Below are 20,625 nucleotides of genomic sequence, written 5' to 3' on the forward strand. Positions count from 1 at the left end.
CCCCACAACCCCTCCACTAATCCTCTGTTTGTTCTTCATATTTAAGACTCTCTTATGTTTTATCCCCTTCCCTGTTTTTATATTATTTTTGTTTCCCTTCCCTTATGTTCATCTGTTTTGTCTCTTAAAGCCCTCATATGAGTGAAGTCATATGAAGTCTTTCTCTAATTTCGCTTAGCATGATACCCTCTAGTTCCATCCACGTAGTTGCAAATGGCAAGATTTCATTCTTTTTATTGCCAAGTAATACTCTATTGTATATATATACCACATCTTTTTTATCCAGTCACCCATCGATGGACATTTAGGCTCTTTTCATACTTTGACTATTGTTGATAGTGCTGCTATAAACATGGGGGTGCATGTGTCCCTTCAAAACAAGGGATACCTGTATCCCTTGGATAAATACCTAATAGTGCAATTGCTGGGTCGTAGGGTAGATCTATTTTTAATTTTTTGAGGAGCCTCCACACTGTTTTCCAGAGTGGCTGCACCAGCTTGCATTGCCACCAACAATGCAAAAGAGATCCTCTTTCTCCGCATCCTCGCCAACATCTGTTGTTGCCTGAGTTGTTAATGTTAGCCACTCTGACAGGTGAGGGGTGGTATTGCATTGTGGTTTTGATTTGTATTTCCCTGACGATGAGTGATGTTGAGCGTTTTTTCATGTGTCGGTTGGCCATCTGGATGTCTTCTTTGGAGAAGTGTCTATTCATGTCTTTTGCCCATTTCTTCACTGGATTCTTTGTTTTTTTGGGTATTGAGTTTGAGAAGTTCTTTGTAGATTTTGGATATTAACCCTTTATCTGATATGTCATTGGCAAATATCTTCTCCCATTCTGTCGGTTGCCTTTTAGTTTTGCTGATTGTTTCCTTCACTGTACAGAAGCTTTTTATTTTGATGAGGTCCCAGTAGTTCATTTTTGCTTTTGTTTCCCTTGCCTCTGGAGACATGTTGAGTAAGAAGTTGCTGCAGCCAAGATCAAAGAGGTTTTTGCCTGCTTTCTCCTCAAGGATTTTGATGGATTCTTGTCTTACATTGAGGTCTTTCATCCACTTTGAGTTTATTTTTGTGTATGGTGTAAGAAAGTGGTCCAGGTTCATCCTGCATGTCGCTGTCCAGTTTTCTCAGCACCACTTGCTGAAGAGACTGTCTTTATTCCATTGGATATTCTTTCCTGCTTTGTCAAAGATTAATTGGCCAAAGGTTTGTGGGTCCATTTCTGGGTTCTGTATTCTGTTCCATTGATCTGAGTGTCTGTTCTTGTGCCAGTACCATACTGTCTTGATGATTACAGCTTTATAGTATAGCTTGAAGTCTGGGATTGTGATGCCTCCTGCTTTGGTTTTCTTTTTCAAGATTGCTTTGGCTATTCGGGGTCTTCTCTGGTTCCATACAAATTTTAGGATTTTTTATTCTAGCTCTGTGAAGAATGGTGGTGTCATTTTGACAGGGATTGCATTGAATGTGTAGATTGCTTTGGGTAGTATCGACATTTTAACAATATTTGTTCTTCCTATCCAGGAGCATGGAATCTTTTTCCATTTCTTTGTGTCTTCTTCAGTTTCTTTCATCAGCTTTCTATAGTTTTCAGTGTATAGATTTTTCACCTCTTTGGTTAGATTTAGTCCTAGGTATTTTATGGTTTTTGGTGCAATTCTAAAAGGGATTGATTCCTCAATTTCTCTTTCTGTTGCTTCATTGTTGGTGTGTAGGAATGCAACCAAGCTCTGTGCATTGGTTTTATATACTGCACTTTGCTGAATTCATAGATCAGTTCTAGCACGTTTTTGGTGGCATCTTTAGGGTTTTCCATATAGAGTATCATGTCATCTGCGAAGAGTGAAAGTGTGACCTCCTGGCCGATTTGGATGCCTTTTATTTCTTTGTGTTGTCTGATTGCAGAGGCTAAGACTTCCAATACTATGTTGAATAACAGTGGTGAGAGTGGACATCCCTGTCTTGTTCCTGACCTTAGAGAGAAAGCTCTCAGCTTTTCCCCATTGAGGATGATATTAGTGTTGGGTTGTTCATATATGGCTTTTATGATCTCGAGGTATGATCCTTCTATCCCTAGTTTCTTGAGGGTTTTTATCAAGAAAGAATGCTGTATTTTGTCAGATGCCTTCTCTGCATCTATTGAGAGGATCATGTGTTGTCCTTTCTTTTATTGATGTGATGAATCACGTTGTTTTGGGGATATGGAACAAGCCCTGCATCCCAGGTATAAATCCCACTTGGTCGTGGTGAATAACCTTTTTAATGTATTTCTGGATCCTGTTGGCTAATATCTTGTTGAGAATTTTTGCATCCATGTACATCAGGGAAATTGGTCTATAGTTTTCCTTTTTAGTGGGGTCTCTGTCTGGTTTTGGACTCAAGGTAATGCTGGCTTCATAGAAAGAGTTTGGAAGTTTTCCTTCCGTTTCTGTGTTTTAGGTCGGCTTCAAGAGAATAGGTATTAACTCTTCCTTAAATGTTTGGTAGAATTCCCCTGGAAAGCCATCTGTCCCTGGACTCTTGTTTTTGGGAAGGTTTTGATTACTAATTCGATTTCTTTGCTGGTTATAGGTCTGTTCAAATTTTCTGTTACTTCTTGTTTCAGTTTTGGTAGTGTATATGTTTCTAGGAATTTGTCCATTTCTTCCAGATTGCCCATTTTATTGGCATATAATTGCTCATAATATACTCTTACTATTGTTTTTATTTCTGCTGTATTAGTTGTGAACTCTCTTCTTTCATTCTTGATTTTATTTATTTGGGTCCTTTCCTTTTTCTTTTTGATCAAACTGGCTAGTGGTTTATCAATTTTTTTAATTCTTTCAAAGAACCAGCTTCTGGTTTCATTGATCTATTCTGTTTTTTTGGTTTCGATAGCATTAATTTCTGCTCTAATCTTTATTATTTCCTGCCTTCTGCTGGTTTTGGGTTTTATTTGCTGTTCTTTTTCCAGCTCTTTAAGGTGTAAGGTTAGGTTGTGTATCTAAGATCTTTCTCTCTTCTGTAGGAAGGCCTGGATTGCTATATACTTCCCTCTTATGACCGCCTGTGCTGCGTCCCAGAGGTTTTGGGGTGTGGTGTTATCGTTTTCATTGGCTTCCATATGCTTTTTAATTTCCTCTTTAACTTCTTGGTTGGTCCATTCATTCTTTAGTAGGATGTTCTTTAGTCTCCAAGTATTTGTTACCTTTCCAAATTTTTTCTTGTGGTTGATTTTGAGTTTCATAGCGTTGTGGTCTGAAAATATGCACGGTATGATCTCGATCTTTTTGTACTTTCTGAGGGCTGATTTGTGTCCCAGTATGTGGTCTATTCTGGAGAACATTCCATGTGCACTGGAAAAGAATGTATATTCTGCTGCTTTAGGATGAAATGTTCTGAATATATCTGTTAAGTCCATCTGGTCCAGTGTGTCATTCAAAGCCATTGTTTCCTTGTTGATTTTTTGATTGGATGATCTGTCCATTGCTCTGAGTGGGGTGTTGAAGTCTCCTACTATTATGGTATTACTATCATTGAGTTTCTTTGTGATTAATTGGTTTGTATATTTGGATGCCTCTACATTTGGCACATAAATTTTTATGATTATTAGGTCTTCTTTGTGGACGGACCCCTTAATTATGATAGAATGCCCTTCTGCACCTCTTGATACAGTCTTTATTTTAAAGTCTAGATTGTCTGATATAAGTATGGCTACTCCGGCTTTCTTTTGTTGACCATTAGCATGATGGTTCTCCATCTTTACTTTCAATCTGAAAGTGTCTTTAGGTCTAAAGTCAGTCTCTTATAAACAGCATATAGATGGATCTTGTTTTCTTATCTATTCTGTTACCCTGTGTCTTTGGATTGGAGCATTGAGTCCATTGACCTTTAGAGTGAGTACTGAAAGATACGAATTTATTGCCATTATGATGCTTGTAGAGTTGGAGTTTCTGGTGGTGTTATCTGGTCCTTTCTAATCTTTGTTGCTTTGTCCCCTCAGAGAGTCCCCCTTCAAATTTCTTGCAGGGCTGGTTTAGTGGTCACAAACTCCTTTAATTTTTGTTGTCTGGGAAACTTTTTATCTCTCTTTGTGTTTTGAATGACAGCCTTGCTGGATAAAGAATTCTTGGCTGCATATTTTTCTGATTCAGCACGTTGAATATATCCTGCCACTCCTTTGTGGCCTGCCAAGTTTCTATGGATAGGTCTGCTGCAAAGTTAGGGACTTTTTTTCCCTTGGTGCTTTCATGATTCTCTCCTTGCCTGAGTGTTTTGTGAATTTGACTATGATATGCCTTGTTGATGGTCAGTTTTTGTTGAATCTAATGGGAGTCCTCTGTGCTTCCTGGATTTTGACGTCTGTGTCTTTCCCCAGGTTAGGAAAGTTTTGCGCTATGATTTGCTCATATAACCCTTCTACCTCTATTTCTCTCTCTTCCTCTTCTGGGACCCCTATGATTCTGATGTTGTTCCTTTTTAATGAGGCACTGAATTCTCTGATTCTTAATCGTAGTCTTTTGCCTTAATCCCCCTCCTTTTTTCTGCTTCATTATTCTGAATGGAATTGCTTTTTAAATTTTATTTTTGGATGTTCATTGCAAGTGTATAGAGATACCTTTGTTTTTTGTTTTTTTTTAAATTTTATTTATTTATTTTGAGAGAGTGAGAGAGCGTGCACCAGCAGAGGAGGGGCAGAGAAAGAAAGAATCCCAAGTAGGCCCTGCGCTCTGAGCTAGAGCATAGAGCATGGGGCTTGATCTCTCGAACTGTGAGATTGTGACCTGAGCCAAAACCAAGAGTCAGGAGTACAACCTACTGAACTACCCAGGTGCCCCTACAATTGGTTTTTGTATTTGACTTGTATTCTGCAACCTTTATGAAGTCATTTATTAGTTTTGATAGCTTTTTAGTGGATTTTGTGAGATATTGTGAATACAGAAATCATGTCATTTGTTAATAGTTTGACCTGTTCCTTTCCTGTATTTTATTTATTTTATACTGCCTAATTGCTCTGGCTAATACAGGTGGCAATAGCAGATTTCCTTGTCTGGTTCCTAAATCTTAGGGGGCAAGCATCCAGTCTTTATGTTGCTAGCTGTAAGTTTTTCAGCTACCCTTTATCAAGTTGAGGCAGTTCCTTCTAGTCCTACTTTGTTAAAACGTGTTGGATTTTGTTAAATGCGCTTTTTTTTTGCATCTATTGAGATGATGCTGTAATTTTTATTATTATTGATATGATGTTTTTCGTTAATTGGTTTTCAGATGTTAGACCAAACTGCATCTGTGGTGTAAATCCCATTTGGTCATGATGTATGTATAATTACATTTATACGTCTCTAGATTTGCTCTGTTGAGTTGTTTGGTCTGCACTTTTCTTGTGATGTCTATCTAGTTTTGGTATCAAGATAATACTGACTTCATAAAGTGATTTAAGAAGTTCTCTTCTGTTTTTTGAAAGAGTTTGTGAAGAATTCATATTCTTTGAATGACTGGTAGAATTCAGCAGTAAAACCATTTGGGCCTTTATTTCTGGGTAGTTTTTGATTACTGATTCATTTTCTTGTTATAGGTCTGTTCAGATTATTTCTTCTTGACTTAGTTTTGGTAATCGTATGTCTTTAGGAATTTATTCTATCTTGGTTATCTAGTTTATTGACATATAATTGTTCATAGTATTCTCTTAATATTTTTTCTAACTCTATGATAGGACTTGTAGAGAGAGTAGAATCTTCAGAAGTAAACCATCAAATCTCAAAAGTTTGCATGCTCTTTAGTTATGTTTATGCAAATTATTTTCTCACATATGGTAAGAATAGGCTGGTAGACTGAGTGAGAAACAAAACATAGGACTTACAAGAGAAATGTGAGAGAAGAGAAATTATGCAGTCTGGGAATAGTATATCTTCTTTACATATAATTAGCTAGTAGCTGTTAAAGAATCCCTCCGAACACACTACTGTTCCTCAGTAGGCTGACTAGGGCTGTCAGAGAAAACAATTTAAGTTGTTTGTGGATTTTCAAAAAAACCATGGTAGATTAAATGTGTAATATATATCATATGCTGCCCGTAGGTAATGTCTCTGGGTGTCCTCCTGTCATCACTTCCATCTTAGGCCTGGTCTGTACCATTTCCTTTATCAGAATTTTTCTTTGCAGGTCCTAGAAACAAATTTTCTTCCTAGGCTACTTACAAGTCCTAGGACCTGAATAGGTTTATCTGATATTTGTTACAACCAATATTATATTATCTACTGATGGTATGTTTCTGGAAGGAATGTTTTATGGAGAAATGTAAACAATTTTTCACTTTACATATTCACAGAGGTACAAGAAGCCCAAAGGATCAAGATAGTATAACTGCACAAAATGTTCATCCAAAGTCTCAGGTCAAGGGATTTACATGCAAGACACTAGCAGAGTCTAACTTGGATTCTGGAGAGCCTAAGACTTCAGTTTTGGAAAGAAGGTATGCGTGTTTTCTAAGGATAATTGGATTTACTTAGTATATTGGTTACTCTTTGCTGTGTAACAGATTACCCCAACTTTTATTAGTGGTTTGCAAAACATTTATTGTTTCCTAGTTCCTGTGGCCCAGAAGTCTGGGAGAAGAGCCTTAGCTGACTAGTTCTCTCTTAGGGATTCTTATGAGATGTAGCATTCAAAATATCTGTCAGGTTTGCAGTCCTTTGAAGGCTTGATTGTAAATGAAAGATCTTCTTACAAGGTACTTTGCTCCCATGGTTGTTAACTATAGGCCTTCCTTGTCATGTGGCCCTCTCCATGGGGCTGTTCAATATGGCAGCTGGCTTCCAATCAAGCAAGTGATCCAAGAGAAAGTGTGACCATGATGAAGGTCATAGTGCCTTTTAATGACCTAGTCTCTGGAGTTGCACACTTTCACTTCCACTTTATTCTGTTTGTTAGAAACAAGTCATTAAATTCAGACCACATTCAAGGAAAAGGGGAAAACTCTCTCTCTTAAAAACAAGTATTTAAGAATTTGGGTATGTGTTTAAAACAAGCACACTCCATGAACAAACCAAATTAACCTACTCTTATAATATCTGAAATCATATACCCTTTTTTAAAATGAAGGAATGGTAAATTATAACAGATTCTCAAGACTTTTCAGGGATGGCTGAGATTTCTTTACTTTTTGATGGGTTATGACTACTATGCCTATCCTGTGTTCATAATAGAGGCAAGGAATCTCAGACAGGGATAAGCTGAATCATTTCTGAGCAGTTTTTAAATTTAAATATTTTAAATTCCACTTGTTTTTGGCTTTTTTTTTTTAAATGAAAATAAGCTCTTTGATTTTTTTTTTTTAACAGAATTTAGCAGTATTTATTTACGAGAAAAGACATATTTGAAAATGACATAAAATTTAATCAGATCAGTATTAACAGAGGAAGTTCTGCATTGATTTTGTTAATGAACACTGTCTTTGAACCTAATGAAGAAAAAAAATTTCCCCCTAAACAATTCCATTCTCCTAGTCACTAAATATATACTCCAAAAGTATATGTGATTTTCATTTTTATATTTTATTTTATTTTATTTTATTTTATTTTATTTTATTTTATTTTATTTTATTTATTTTTTAAATTTTTTTGTCTTTTTTTTATTAACTTGTTTTTTATTTTTTAAATTTACATCCAAATTAGTTAGCATATAGTGCAGCAATGATTCCAGGAGTAGATTTTTTAGTGCCCCTTACCCGTTTAGCCCATCCCCCCCTTCCACAACCCCTCCCGTAACCCTCATTTTGTTCTCCATATTTATGAGTCTCTTCTGTTTTGTCCCCCTCCCTGTTTTTATATTATTTTTGTTTCCATTTCCTTTTTTTTTTTTTTTGTTTCCATTTCCTTATGTTCATCTGTTTTGTCTCTTAAAGTCCTCATATGAGTGAAGTCATATATTTGTCTTTCTCTGACTAATTTCGCTTAGCATGATACCCTCCAGTTCCATCCACATAGTTGCAAATGGCAAGATTTCATTCTTTTTGATTGCCGAGTAATACTCCGTTGTATATATATATATACCACATCTTCTTTATCCATTCATCCATCAATGGACATTTGGGCTCTTTCAATACTTTGGCTATTGTTGATAGTGCTGCTATAAACATGGGGGTGCATGTGTCCCTTCGAAACAGCACACCTGTATCCCGTGGGTAAATGCCTAGTAGTTCAGTTGTTGGGTCGCAGGGTAGTTCTATTTTTAGTTTTTTGAGGAACCTCCATACTGTTTTCCAGAGTGGCTGCACCAGCTTGCATTCCATAAGCTGATTGATTTCTAATTTTACTTTTTAAAATTTGATTTTTATCAAGAGGTGTTGAGTTGACTAAAAATTTATTAACTGATCCATGAGTTTATTTTTATTTATTTATTTATTTATCTATCTATTTATTTATTTATTTTAATGTGGCTGCTAGAAAATTTTATTTATTTATTTAATATAATTTATTATCAAATTGGCTAACATACAGTGTATACAGTGTGCTCGTGGTTTTGGGGGTAGATTCCCATGATTCCATCGCTTACATGCCACATCCAGTTCTCATCCCAACCAGTGCCCTCCTCAATGCCTATCACCCATTTTCCCCTCTCCCTTGGGTCCCCCCCCATCAACCCTCAGTTTGTTCTCTGTATTTAAGAGTCTCTTATGGTTTATCTCCCTTCCTCTCTGTTTGTAACTATTACATGAGTTAGTTTAAAAGGTTATAAAATTCAGTATTTATCCTGACAGTTACAGGATTAAATTATAGATTCTTTGTTTTATGCAGCATGTAAGTATATTCTTGGCGACCTATAAATCACTGTTGGTTTTATAAGAAAGGAACGTTTGGCAGTTTTAGGACAAAATGTCCATTAAGGCAGATAACTAGATATATGTATTATAAAGGCACAAATTTTACGGTTTACTTTTTTATGTTAAAGTGGACCTTTCAGGCTCAAGAATTATTTATCATCTGAAAAGAGTAATTCTGATGTGGATGATAAGGAAGTTCAGGAAAGTTCAGGTAAGTTATTATTTATTGTCTACTCTCTTGATATTTATGGCTTTATGCATATAGAGTACAGTGTGCTATATTTTATTTAAATTATCACCAATGGCAAATGTGTATTGAGTACTTACTTTTTAAGAGCCTTACTATATGTTTAGAGATTTGTAAGACCTTACACCTAGGTGATAAAGGGAGGGAGAGAAAGAGAAAGAATGACACAATGACAGTCCTTTCTTTGAGGTAGAACATAATGAAATAATTGATACTTAAAATATCTGTTCTAATATTTAAAAATGTTAAGCTGATAAGGGTATAAATGAAGCAAGATTAGCCATGTATTGATTACTGAAGCTGTATAGTGGGTGTATCAGTTTCATTATACCATTTTTTCTTTTTTTGAATGTGTTTGAAACTTTCCATAGTAAAGTTTTTAAAATGCCTGTTAATAATTTTGTAATTTTTTATGCTTCTAAAGAATGTATGCTTGAAATATAATCTGTTATACTGTTTTTTCTTTCCTAATTCACTTAATTCTTTTTCTTTTTAATTTCCTTTTCAAATGCTAGAAAGGTGGAATTTTTTTTAAAAGATTGTATTTTTAAGTAATCTCTATACCCAATGTGGGACTTAAACCTACAACCTCTAGTTCAAGAGATGCTCTGCCACCTGAGACAGCCAGGCACCCTCTTTCTTTTTCCTTTTAAATAGTTTTTTTTCTCCCTGTGTTTAGATTTATTTTATTATTTTTCTCCTCTAAGTTGAATGCTTTCTGTATTTATTTTTCTACTTTTTATTTTATAAAAAATAAAAAACAGTGAATTTTCCTAAGTTTAGTTTTGGCTTAATTTTAAATGTCATGTTCTTATTGTAGTACACCCCAAATTGCAGTGATTTTTCTTTGACCCAGGAGTTTTTTTTTTAAGAATATATTAGTCAAGAGGTTGGTCTTAAGAGCCAGGAGCCTACAGTTGAATTCAGCTCAGGTTGAGCTGAATTTTATATTACTTACTATGCTATCTTGAGTAAAAAAATTTCAGTGTTAATAACTCAGCCTTCTTATCTGTAAAATGGTGATATCATTTCCAATCCCATAGCTTTCTTGTTTAGTTTAATATCTGGTCTATATTAAATACATAATGTTGGCTGTTATTCTAAAATGTTTTGTTCTTTGTTAATAATTTCTAGTTTCATTTCATTGTTCTAGGGAACTTTGGCTTTTATTATTTATTCTTTGAATTTATTAAGGTTTTCTTTGCGTTCTGTATAGTATGCTTAGAACACATAAAATTCATGAAAGAATTTTATAGTTCTCTCATGGGTACTTGAGAAAGAAGAGAATATTACTTTTTTGTGTATATATGTATGGATTTACAAATATATATCTTTTAATTTTGTTAATAATGTAAGTATGTGTAAATTTTTGAATATATTTTGACTACAGAAATCTTAAATATTTACAGAATATTATGGGACACTTACTATGTATTCTTTTAGGGGCTAGGGATGTGGTAGAGAACCAAACTGACAAAAACTACTGTCCACCTGGAGCTTACTTTCTGGGGTACCAGGAAAGAAGCAATAAAAAGCAAAACTTAATGATTTGTTGGATGTTGAGAATAGAAAAATAAAACAGATTTTTGGGTGGGATATGGTGGTTACATTTTTAGGTAGATGAGCAGAAAAGGCCTCACTGAGGAAATGATCATTTGAGCAAAATATGAAAAAGATGAGAAAGCAGAGAATGCAGCTGTATGAGGAAATAATGCCCCAGGTAGAGGGAAGATGTTCTGATGCGGTAATGAGTCTGGTGGTGAATACCAAGGAGATTGGGTAAATCAGAGTAAGAGAGGGAGAGTAGTAGGAGATGATGTCACAGAGACAACGAGAATGAAAGATCACATAGGATGTTAAAGGCTATTTTAAGGATTTTTGGCTACTCCTAAGAGAGATGGAGGCATTGGGAGGTTTTGAGCAGAGGAGAGACATGACGGACCTATAAACAGAATTACTGTGTCTGCTGTGTTAGGGAGGGACTCGTGAGTTTGAGGGGCTCATGTAAGGTTGGAAGCAGGGAGACTGGTTGGTGAGACATTCATAATCTCAATGATAGGTTGCTTAGACTAGGGTGATGGCAGTGAAAGGTGGAGAGCAGTAGTAGGATTTTGAATATTTTTGTAGATAGAATCAACAGGATTTCCTGATGGATGGGGCTATGGGAAGAGAGAGATGTCAGGGACATCTTTAAGGCTTTTGGCCTGAGCACCTGAAAGAATGGTGGTGTCACTACTTGATTTGGAGACTACTAGGGAAGGAGCAGATTTGGGGGAAAAGAACAGGATCTTAGAATTGAACATGTTACGTTAGATGTTATTTTGATCCTTTATAGACTTTCTTGTGATTTCTGAAATCTGCTGAGGGCTGCTAGAGTTGAAGTAAAGTATTTCCACTGTAGTTGTATGCTTTTTTTCCTCCATCTGTTTCCTGCAGTGTTTGCTCTATACATTTCACTGCTGTTGCTGAGCATATAAGCCTTTATATGGAATGTACCTGCTTTGGTCAGATTTATCATCTTGATCCTGTTACAATGCTTTTACCTTGTAGTCTGTTTTGTCTCATATTAATATTGTGACCCTTGCTTTCTTTTGGTTTGTTCTTACATTTTTGTTCATACTTTTACTTCACCTTTACTACAGAACTAAAATAAAGTGGTTTAGAAACAGTACATGATTGAATTTTTAACTTTCTCTGTCAATATTTTTTCTTTTAATAAATGCTTAACACATTTGTACCTGCTGTGAGAACAGATAGACTTCTTCTTTATAAAGTTGGTAGGCATGCTCATATATGCTAAGAAGAACTCAGGAATTTATTTTTTTTACAACCAGTTGAAGAGTAAAAATAACCTTGAATCATAATCTATTTTCCTTTAAACTAGCTGGCTATTGGTCTTTGTCTTCACGATAGCTAATGTGTGAGTAGAAATTTAAAGGCAGACATTTCTTGTTTTCTTTGTAGGAAACCTTGTTTTCCTCAAACTCCATGCTTATTAGGTTTCTTTCTTTTTTTAAACTTTTACTTTTTTGTATTTTTAATTAATTAATTAATTAATTTTTAAAATTTACCTCCAAGTTAGCATATACTGCAACAATGATTTCAGGAGTAGATGCCCTTAATGCCCCTTACCCATATAGCCCATCCCCCTTCCCACAATGCCTCCAGTAACCCTGTTTGTTCTCCATATTTAAGAATCTCTTATGTTTTGTAGCCCTCCCTGTTTTTATATTATTTTTGCTTCCCTTTCCTTATGTTCATCTGTTTTGTATCGTAAAGTCCTCATATGAGTGAAGTCATATGATGTTTGTCTTTCTCTGACTAATTTCGCTTACAGTAATACCATCCAGTTCCATCCACATAGTTGCAAATGGCAAGATTTCATTCTTTTTGATTGCTGAGTAATACTCCATTGATATATATACACCACCTCTTCTTTATCCAGCCATCTGTCAATGGACATTTGGGCTCTTTCCATACTTTGGGTATTGTTGATAGTGCTGCTATAAACATGGGGGTGCATGTGTCCCTTCGAAACAGCACACCTGTATCCCATGGATAAATACCTAGTAGTGCAATTGCTGAGTCGTAGGGTAGTTCTATTTTTAGTTTTTTGAGGAACCTCCATACTGTTTTCCAGAGTGGCTGCACCAGCTTGCATTGCCACCAACAATGCAAAAGAGATCCTCTTTCTCCGCATCCTCGCCAACATCTGTTGTTGCCTGAGTTGTTAATGTTAGCCATTCTGACTGGTGTGAGGTGGTATCTCATTGTGGTTTTGATTTGTATTTCCCTGACGATGAGTGATGTTGAGCGTTTTTTCGTGTGTCAGTTGGCCATCTGGATGTGTTCCTTGGAGAAGTGTCTATTCATGTCTTTTCAGGCACTGCTACTTTGATTTCCATAGCTCTCTATAGATATGCCTGTTCTGGACAGGGAAATTAGATCTTATGCTCACTAAAGTTTCTTCTAAGCCAGCAATTTTATGAAGTATCTAATTCAGTCATTTTTAACCATCTTTTGCTATCATGGACTTATTTGAAAATATAATGAAAGCTTAGGCTTACTTTTCAGGAAATATATATGACATGTAAAATTGTATCAAAAATTTTAGATCATTAATGGACATTAAGTGTTCTAGTCACATGTTGCTGCATAATAAACACCTAAAACTTAGTGGCTTAAAATAGTAATTGATTTATCTCTCATGGTTCTGTGGGTTTATTTGGCTTAGTTAGGCAGTTCTCTCTTGGGCCATGTCATGCATTCATAGTTAAATGCAAACTGCTGTGGCTGGAGTCATTCATTTGAAAGCTAAACTGAGTTGGAAGTCCAGGGTGAGTTTTTCACTTCTATATATAGCACTTAGCTGGGGTGGCTGGAACAGGGTGGGTGGGGGCTGACCAAGTATATCTTTTTTCCTCCACATGGCCTTTCCATGTGGTTAGCTTGGGTTTCCTCACAGCATGGCAGTCTTGGAGTGGTCAGATGTCATATATGGTGTCCGCCTTTTTCCATAATGAAGTTCCAAGAGACCCAGGTGAAACCTGCTATCTTCTTAGGACTTAGCCTTTGAAGTCCCAGAATGTCATTCTTACGTGTTCTGTTAGTCAAGCAAGTCACAGGTTAGCAGAGATTCAAAGAAAAGGGCATTGGACTCTGCCTCTTGATAAAGAACAGCATTTATGTATAGGAAGACAAAGAATTGATGGCAACTATATTTGGATGCTATTTATAACACTAAAGTTGAAAACTCTGACCTAATTGGAGCACTGATAATTTAGTATACTTGCACTATTTTAGAAATTCGGAGATCATGCGTTACGTTATTAGCATATTAATTGTTCATTATTACACCCTGCATTTTTATCTATCAAGTAGCTTATTTCACCTGAAGTCCAGAAGCCATAGAAAGCCTGCTTTTCTGTTATTTTTAACTATTAGGCTCCTTAGACATATACATTATAGCAAAATCTAGAGAAATGTTTCATTAGTCTTTATTCCTTGGCAGTAGAAAGTAAAAGAAGTAATAAAATGTATTGTCAGGTTAAAATTTCTTTAATATTGATTTAATCGATTGATTTAATTAATATTTAATATTGAAATTGACCAACTAATACACTTTAATTCAACATGGAATTAATAGTCTTATTCATGATATTATCATTTGCATTTTGCAGGTGACTCAGGAGTAAAAATATCTAGAGTACTATCAGTGAATAAAATACATCACAAGTTAGGTAAGATTATTTCTTTTAATATCTTCATATTATAAAATCTCTGTTACTAAGTAGGACTTAATTTTTCTGAAGCAGGGGGAAGTATTTGGATTAATTGACAGATAAATTAAAACCAAGTGTTTAGTTTTCATGAATTTTACAATAACTCATCTCCGGCCAATGATTTTCTTTAGTGTTCACTTAATAAATCCTTTATCCCTCTCACTCTTTTTCACATAGTAATAGTAGGAAGCATGATTTCACCTAGGCTAAAAGCTAGGGCAGAGAATCTGTAAAATAGAACTGCTAGGTAGATGACATCGCTGACAACTCCCGTTTTTATCCAGTTGACTTGTAAACAAAGCAGTAACTGGAATAAATAAGTAGGCAAAGATGGGAGCTGAGGAACCCATGGAGAGGCCATGGAGGATTAAAACTCTGTGCTTCCCAAAGAGATATTTGCCAGTCAAGATTCATGGGACCTCTCACCTTTGTAGGATTGGAGTGCCCTTGTATGTTTCTCTCTGTGCTTGAGGTTGGGAGTGCCCCTGCACTTGTACCTGAAGAGAACCACTCACTGGAAGAGAAACTTCCTTGGATTGCTTCAACGACAAACTCACATCTTGTCAGTATTTTGGGCCCAATGAAGAGAGACTCTTAGTGCTTAATGCTTGTCTTGAAGTGGATTGCTAACTAGTCAAGAGTAGGCAAAGAGAAATAAAAATGTTCCTCAGCAGGGGCTTTATCAACCAAAGAGAGGAAAATCAAGCATTATGCCTAAAAACAGTAGTCAGCTACTGGTGAGGTAGAATTTTTGCAGTAGATAGATAACAATTTTAACAATAAAAGAAAGATTCATTTACAGCATAGAAAACTTTCTGGTATTGAAAAACCCTATTTTTTCAATTTAAAAAGTTGGTAGATGAAGTGAAAATAAAGATGGTCACTGTTACTGAGAGCTGAATTAGTAGCTGGTGTTGACATGGAAGAAATTCCTCAGAGACGAAATATAGAAAGATGGAAATCATGAGGGGAAAAAAGGTATGCAATGGAAATAACATGGAGACAGTTGAGAAAACTTGCAGAGAATAGGATTTACAGAAAAGAGAAACAGATGGAGGAGAGAGAATTACAAGTAATATGTTAAAGAAAACCCCTGGATTAAAGATTGGCTCCTATCTGTAATTTGAATGAGTTTGCCAACTTTTAGTCAAAATCCTTCAAAAAGATATACTTCTAGTCATCAGTGAATAAAATTCCTAAATTTCAAGAATATAGGGAAGCTTTTAGAATGAAAAGGTTACAGATAAAGGAGAAAAAATGACTAGCACTGCTTATCTGTGTAGCATTGGAAGAATAAAATAACATCTGTAGCCTAGAGATGTATTATAATCCAATAATCTTATATCTGGCTAACATATTTTTCTTACTGATAAGTGAATTTACTTTGCAGATAATGCGAAGATTGAGTTTACTCTAAATCCTCCAGGCAGAATACTCATGTGAGGTATTCTAAACAAGTAGATAAATCAGAATAGAGTCCAAAGAGAGGAAACAGTGATGAGGAATAGTTCTTGTAATATATGTGGTTAAATTTAAATAATGTGTATTCGTTTTCTGTTGGTATGTACTAAATTACCATAAATTTAGTGGCTTAGACAACACACATTTATTTATTATCCATATTTTCTGTGGGTCAGAAGCCCAGGCACAGATTAGCTGGGTCCTCTGTTCAAGAGCCTCACAGGCTGCAATCGAAGTATCATCCTGGGCTGTGGTGTCATCTGAGGTCTTCTTCAAAGCTAATGTGGTTGTTAGAATTCAGTTCCCTGAAATTGTGGGATGGAGGTACCTGTTTTCTTGCTAGCTGTCAACCATGGGCCATTACTTTCAGCTTCTAAAGGGTACTTGCAGTTCCTTGCCACATGACCCTTTCCAGAGGCCCCTTCACAGTGTGGCACCTTGGTTCTTCAGAGCCAGCAAGGAAGAATTTCTCTCTGCTTCTGCTAGATGGTGTCTTAAATGTATAATATCCTATATATTGTCATATATATGTGTGTGTGTGTGTGTATACATACATATATATATATATATGTATAAAATCATGATTTAATCACAGGATTATATATTGTTACTATTACTATCACCATACTCTCCAAATGAAAAGAAAGTCACAGTTCACACATACATCTTAGGGGAGAGGATTATTATACAAGGATGTGAATCATTGCTGATTACCTTGGGGTGTGACTAGTAACTAATGCTAATGTGAATGGGGATTTATAAGTGCTAAATAATGATTTTTGTAACAGTACCTTGAAATCCAGACTATATTAATAAAACTTAGTATGGTAGGGAAGAGAGTAGTGGCAGAAGAGTGGTATTAAAAGTAGTCTAGGGGCGCCTGGGTGGCTCAGTCATTTGAGCATCCGGCTTCGGCTCACATCATGATCTCGTGGTTTGTGAGTTTGAGCCCCGCATCGGGCTCTGTGCTGATGGCTTGGAGCCTGCTTCGGATTCTGTGTCTCCATCTCTCTGGCCCTCCCCCACTCACGCTCTGTCTGTCTCAAAAATAAATAAACATAAAAAAAAATTAAAAAAAATAAAAGTAGTCTAAAAGTTTTATTTTACTGAATGAGAAAAAGGAGAGGAGAGTGTATCTTGGTAAAGGTTATATAATGTTTTAAGTATAATCACGGAGAAACAAGAGTTTGACTTTTGAGTGTCAGGAATGGGAAGGTGACCAATATTAGAACGAAAAATCACAGTAGAACTTTGAAATGACCAAGGGAAGAGAGGAAAAAGAAATGGGCATTTGTTGGAACCAATAAAAATGAGAAAGAAGAAGCACTGATATAACTAGTAAGTATAAAGTAAGATGGAAGGAATAAAAGGAAACATGTTAGTTGTTATACTAAATAAGTGTAAATGGATTGAATTCCTCTCATGTAGGGACTCTCAGATTTGGTTGAATAGTACAAATTGACTTATGTGTTTATAAGAAACACTTAAAACAGGTTTTAAAATAAAAGATTGTCGAAAAATTAAGTGGGCTAGTGTAAATATAAAGAAAATAGTGTAATTTTAGTATTAGGCAAAGTGGAATTTAAGGTTAAAATACAAGTGCTGAACAGAATAAAGAAGGGCATTAGTGATAAAATAAAGAATTAATGAAATAGAAAGAAAAATCACAAACTCTTATGTACCAAACAACCTATCAACTAAAATGTATAACAGTACAGTTAGACTGGGAAATTTTAATAAACTACTTTCAGAATTGGAAATTTCTAACAAACAGTAAGTAAGAGCATAGGAATTTAATTATATAGCCAATAAAGTGAGTTTAGTATATAGAACTTTGCATTGTTCAGATAAAATGAGTGGATTTATGTATACAAACATGCACGCATAACTACCTCGATTTACAAATTTCCTACTGTGGAGCATTTAGATGGTGTTCAAACTGGTTTTTGTTTTCTAACTATGAATAGTACTACCATGAACATTCTTGACTATATAGCTTTGCCCATTAAAAAAAAAAAAAAAGTAATAGAAGGTTGCCTGGTTGGCTGAGTTGGAAGAGCATGTGACTCTTGATCTGGAGGTCATGAGTTTGAGCCCCGTGTTGGGTGTAATGAATGAATGAATGAATGAAAAAAACAGTAATAGTTACTGTTTAATGAATTGCTATATATCAGGCATTTTACAGCATTATATTAATTTATATCTCACAAAACTCCATGAGGTGGGTTCTATTATTTATCCTTATTAGACAGATGGAAAAAACTACAGAGGTTGAATGACTTTAGCTTCTGTGATATTTCACAACTGGTTCATGGTATAGTTAGTATGTAAGTTTGACTCCAAAACTTAGCTCTTGAGAATTCGGAAGAAATACTTCTAACAGAAAGCCAGATAGATGGTTATGATAAACTGTAACAACCAAAGTATTTTAAAAGTTGTAATGATTATTTATAAGAGTTTCAGTTTATTGATACTGCTTTTTTTTTCTACCGCTTTTAAAAAATATTTGTTTATTTAGTTTTGGTTAATGTATAGTGATACATATATATATATATGTATATATATATATATATATACATATATATATATATTTAAGTTTATTTTTGAGAGAGAGAGTGCACAAGCGGGAGAGGGACAGAGAGAGAGAGAGAGAGAGGGAGACACAGAATCAGAAGCAGGCTCCAGGCTCTGAGCTGTCAGCACAGAACCTGATGCGGGGCTTGAACCCACGAATCACGAGATCTTGACTTGAGCTGACGTCAGACATTTAACCAACTGAGCCACCCAGGTGCCCCAGGTGGATTGTTCCTTTTTATTTCCTTTAGATTTTTTTTTTGGTGTGGTTTATCTTGCTCTTTCGTTTGCAACATATTTTTCTGTCTCCTTATTTTGTCTAATGTTCTATTTGTTTCTCTGAATTAGAACAGCTTCCTCTCTTGGTCTTGAAGAAGTGGACTTGTGTAGGAATATCACCTGTATAGACTGTGTGTGCTTGGCATCTTTGCCTGGCCAGCTGGAGCCAGAGTGAGCATGGGCTGGGGGTTCTGGGGCATTTCATGTCGAGGCTGCCCTGGTGGGATGGCTGGACCTGGACTGTGCTTGGGCTGGGGTCACCTTGGCATGATGGCTGGAGCTGGAGCAAGGGTAGGATGGAGGGGGTCCCTGGGTGCTTCATGCCAGCACTGTCTTGGTTGGATGACTGGAGCTAGGGTGCAGGGATGGGGTGCTACCCTGTGAGGATAGCTGGAGCTAGGGTCCTGGGGCTGTCTAGCAACCCTAGCAGACTAGCTAGAGCACCCAAATTCTGATCCCATCTGTGTTATCAAGGTGGAAGAACATAAGCAATGGTCCTTGCCAGCACCTCTGATCTGGAGAGAGTTCTGGCAGCTCCACCACTTTTTGGCAGATGTTGTAGGGTTAGTAAATGAATTTCCTTCAGTTTGGGTCCAGTTACCCTTTAAACCACTGTTTTATTTGTTTTATATTGTTTTGTATTGTTTTGTTTTCTTTTGTTTTTGTGCCTCAGGGCAGGTGAATCTGCATTTCTCAGTGACATCCATTCCTTTTGCAGGTCACAGTATCAGGGTAGGGTTTCTGATGTTACTGTGTGTTGTCTCTCCTTTCTCTCTGTGTCCCTCTGTCCTTTGTTGAGCAGAACCTGTTCAGTCAGCTCTCAGTTCTTCAGGAGGAATCGCTCTATATCTAGGTGTGGGTTCAGTGTGTCCATGAGAATGGGAATTGAGGGTCTTCCCTATGCCACCATTTTGGGCCACCTCTAGCTTTGGCTCTTATTGTGAATATTTTTGCAAACTCCTTTCCTATAAATTAAATTCTGAATCAGAGATTATTATAATAGTTATTGCTAATTTATCCTCAATCTGTTTACATTTCCACCTACAGTGTATTTATTTCTGTGCTTCTTTAACATCATTCACTCTGAGTGTTAAGTTTTTTAATCTTTGCCAATTTTTTAGTTTATTGTTACATTGGCATTTCTTTAATTACTAACACAAATATATTGTAAAATTTTGTTTTTCTATTGGTTTGTCTAGAAACATAAGTGTTCCATAGGGTAATATCAATTTTTCCACTACAAAGTACCATACAACTAAACATTTATATGTATACATTTTTGTTTAATATTTTTTTACAGTATTGCCTTCCAACACACCAGATGTTCGCAGGACCAAGAGAACACGATTGAAACCTTTGGAATATTGGCGAGGAGAGCGAATAGATTATCATGGAAGGCCATCAGGTAAATTCCAATTTACACTTTAATATCTGACAATAAAAAATAATGAGGATAGCCACAGTTTATTTATATATATTACGTTTCAAGCACTATCTTAATATTTACTCAGATTACCTCATTTTATCATCATCCTTCAAAAATGAGTCAAGAATAGATTCAAGTACAAATTTGTCTGATTACTATAGAGATGCTTTTCTTTTTCTCTCTTTGGTAGCAGTTTGAGGTAAGTGTGTGGCTTTATAGAGTTTTATTATTCCATACTATTAAACAAGGTTTTTAAATGCATAAAATGAGTCACTAGATCAGAATATGAGAAAATTATGACTGGCAGATATTAAGTATTTCCCTTTACTGTTCTCATCCCACTTTCTCATCATATTTCTCTACATAATGTAGAGAGTGGGCAAGGAAGTACAATGAGTGTTCTCTAAAAGTTATTTCCTTTCTGTGATGGGTAAATGTAAGTCAATGAGCTAAGCTGGCATGTGGATCATTATAAATATTTCATTGCTGGCCTTTGTGTTCTTTGTTTTTTATTTATTTGTTTATTTTAAATATAGTTTATTGTCAAATTGGCTAACA

General features: G+C 35.7%; 1 protein-coding gene across 4 annotated transcripts in view; it reads left to right on the top strand.

Moving 5' to 3' along the window:
• The window catches only part of CENPC (centromere protein C), an 81,004-nt gene that overhangs the window by 41,274 nt on the left and 19,105 nt on the right, over window positions 1–20,625 (top strand). For 3 of the 4 annotated variants that reach the window (XM_042984429.1, XM_042984427.1, XM_042984428.1), the window contains 4 exons: window positions 6,306–6,449; window positions 8,927–9,009; window positions 14,226–14,285; window positions 19,942–20,046. In XM_042984429.1, the coding sequence (XP_042840363.1) occupies window positions 6,306–6,449; window positions 8,927–9,009; window positions 14,226–14,285; window positions 19,942–20,046 (392 nt within the window). The remainder of the gene's footprint in view (window positions 1–6,305; window positions 6,450–8,926; window positions 9,010–14,225; window positions 14,286–19,941; window positions 20,047–20,625) is intronic. The other variant, XM_042984426.1, reaches the window with a different exon arrangement.

The sequence above is a fragment of the Panthera tigris genome, chromosome B1 (assembly GCF_018350195.1).
Source record: "Panthera tigris isolate Pti1 chromosome B1, P.tigris_Pti1_mat1.1, whole genome shotgun sequence".
Classification (NCBI taxonomy): Eukaryota; Metazoa; Chordata; class Mammalia; order Carnivora; family Felidae; genus Panthera; species Panthera tigris.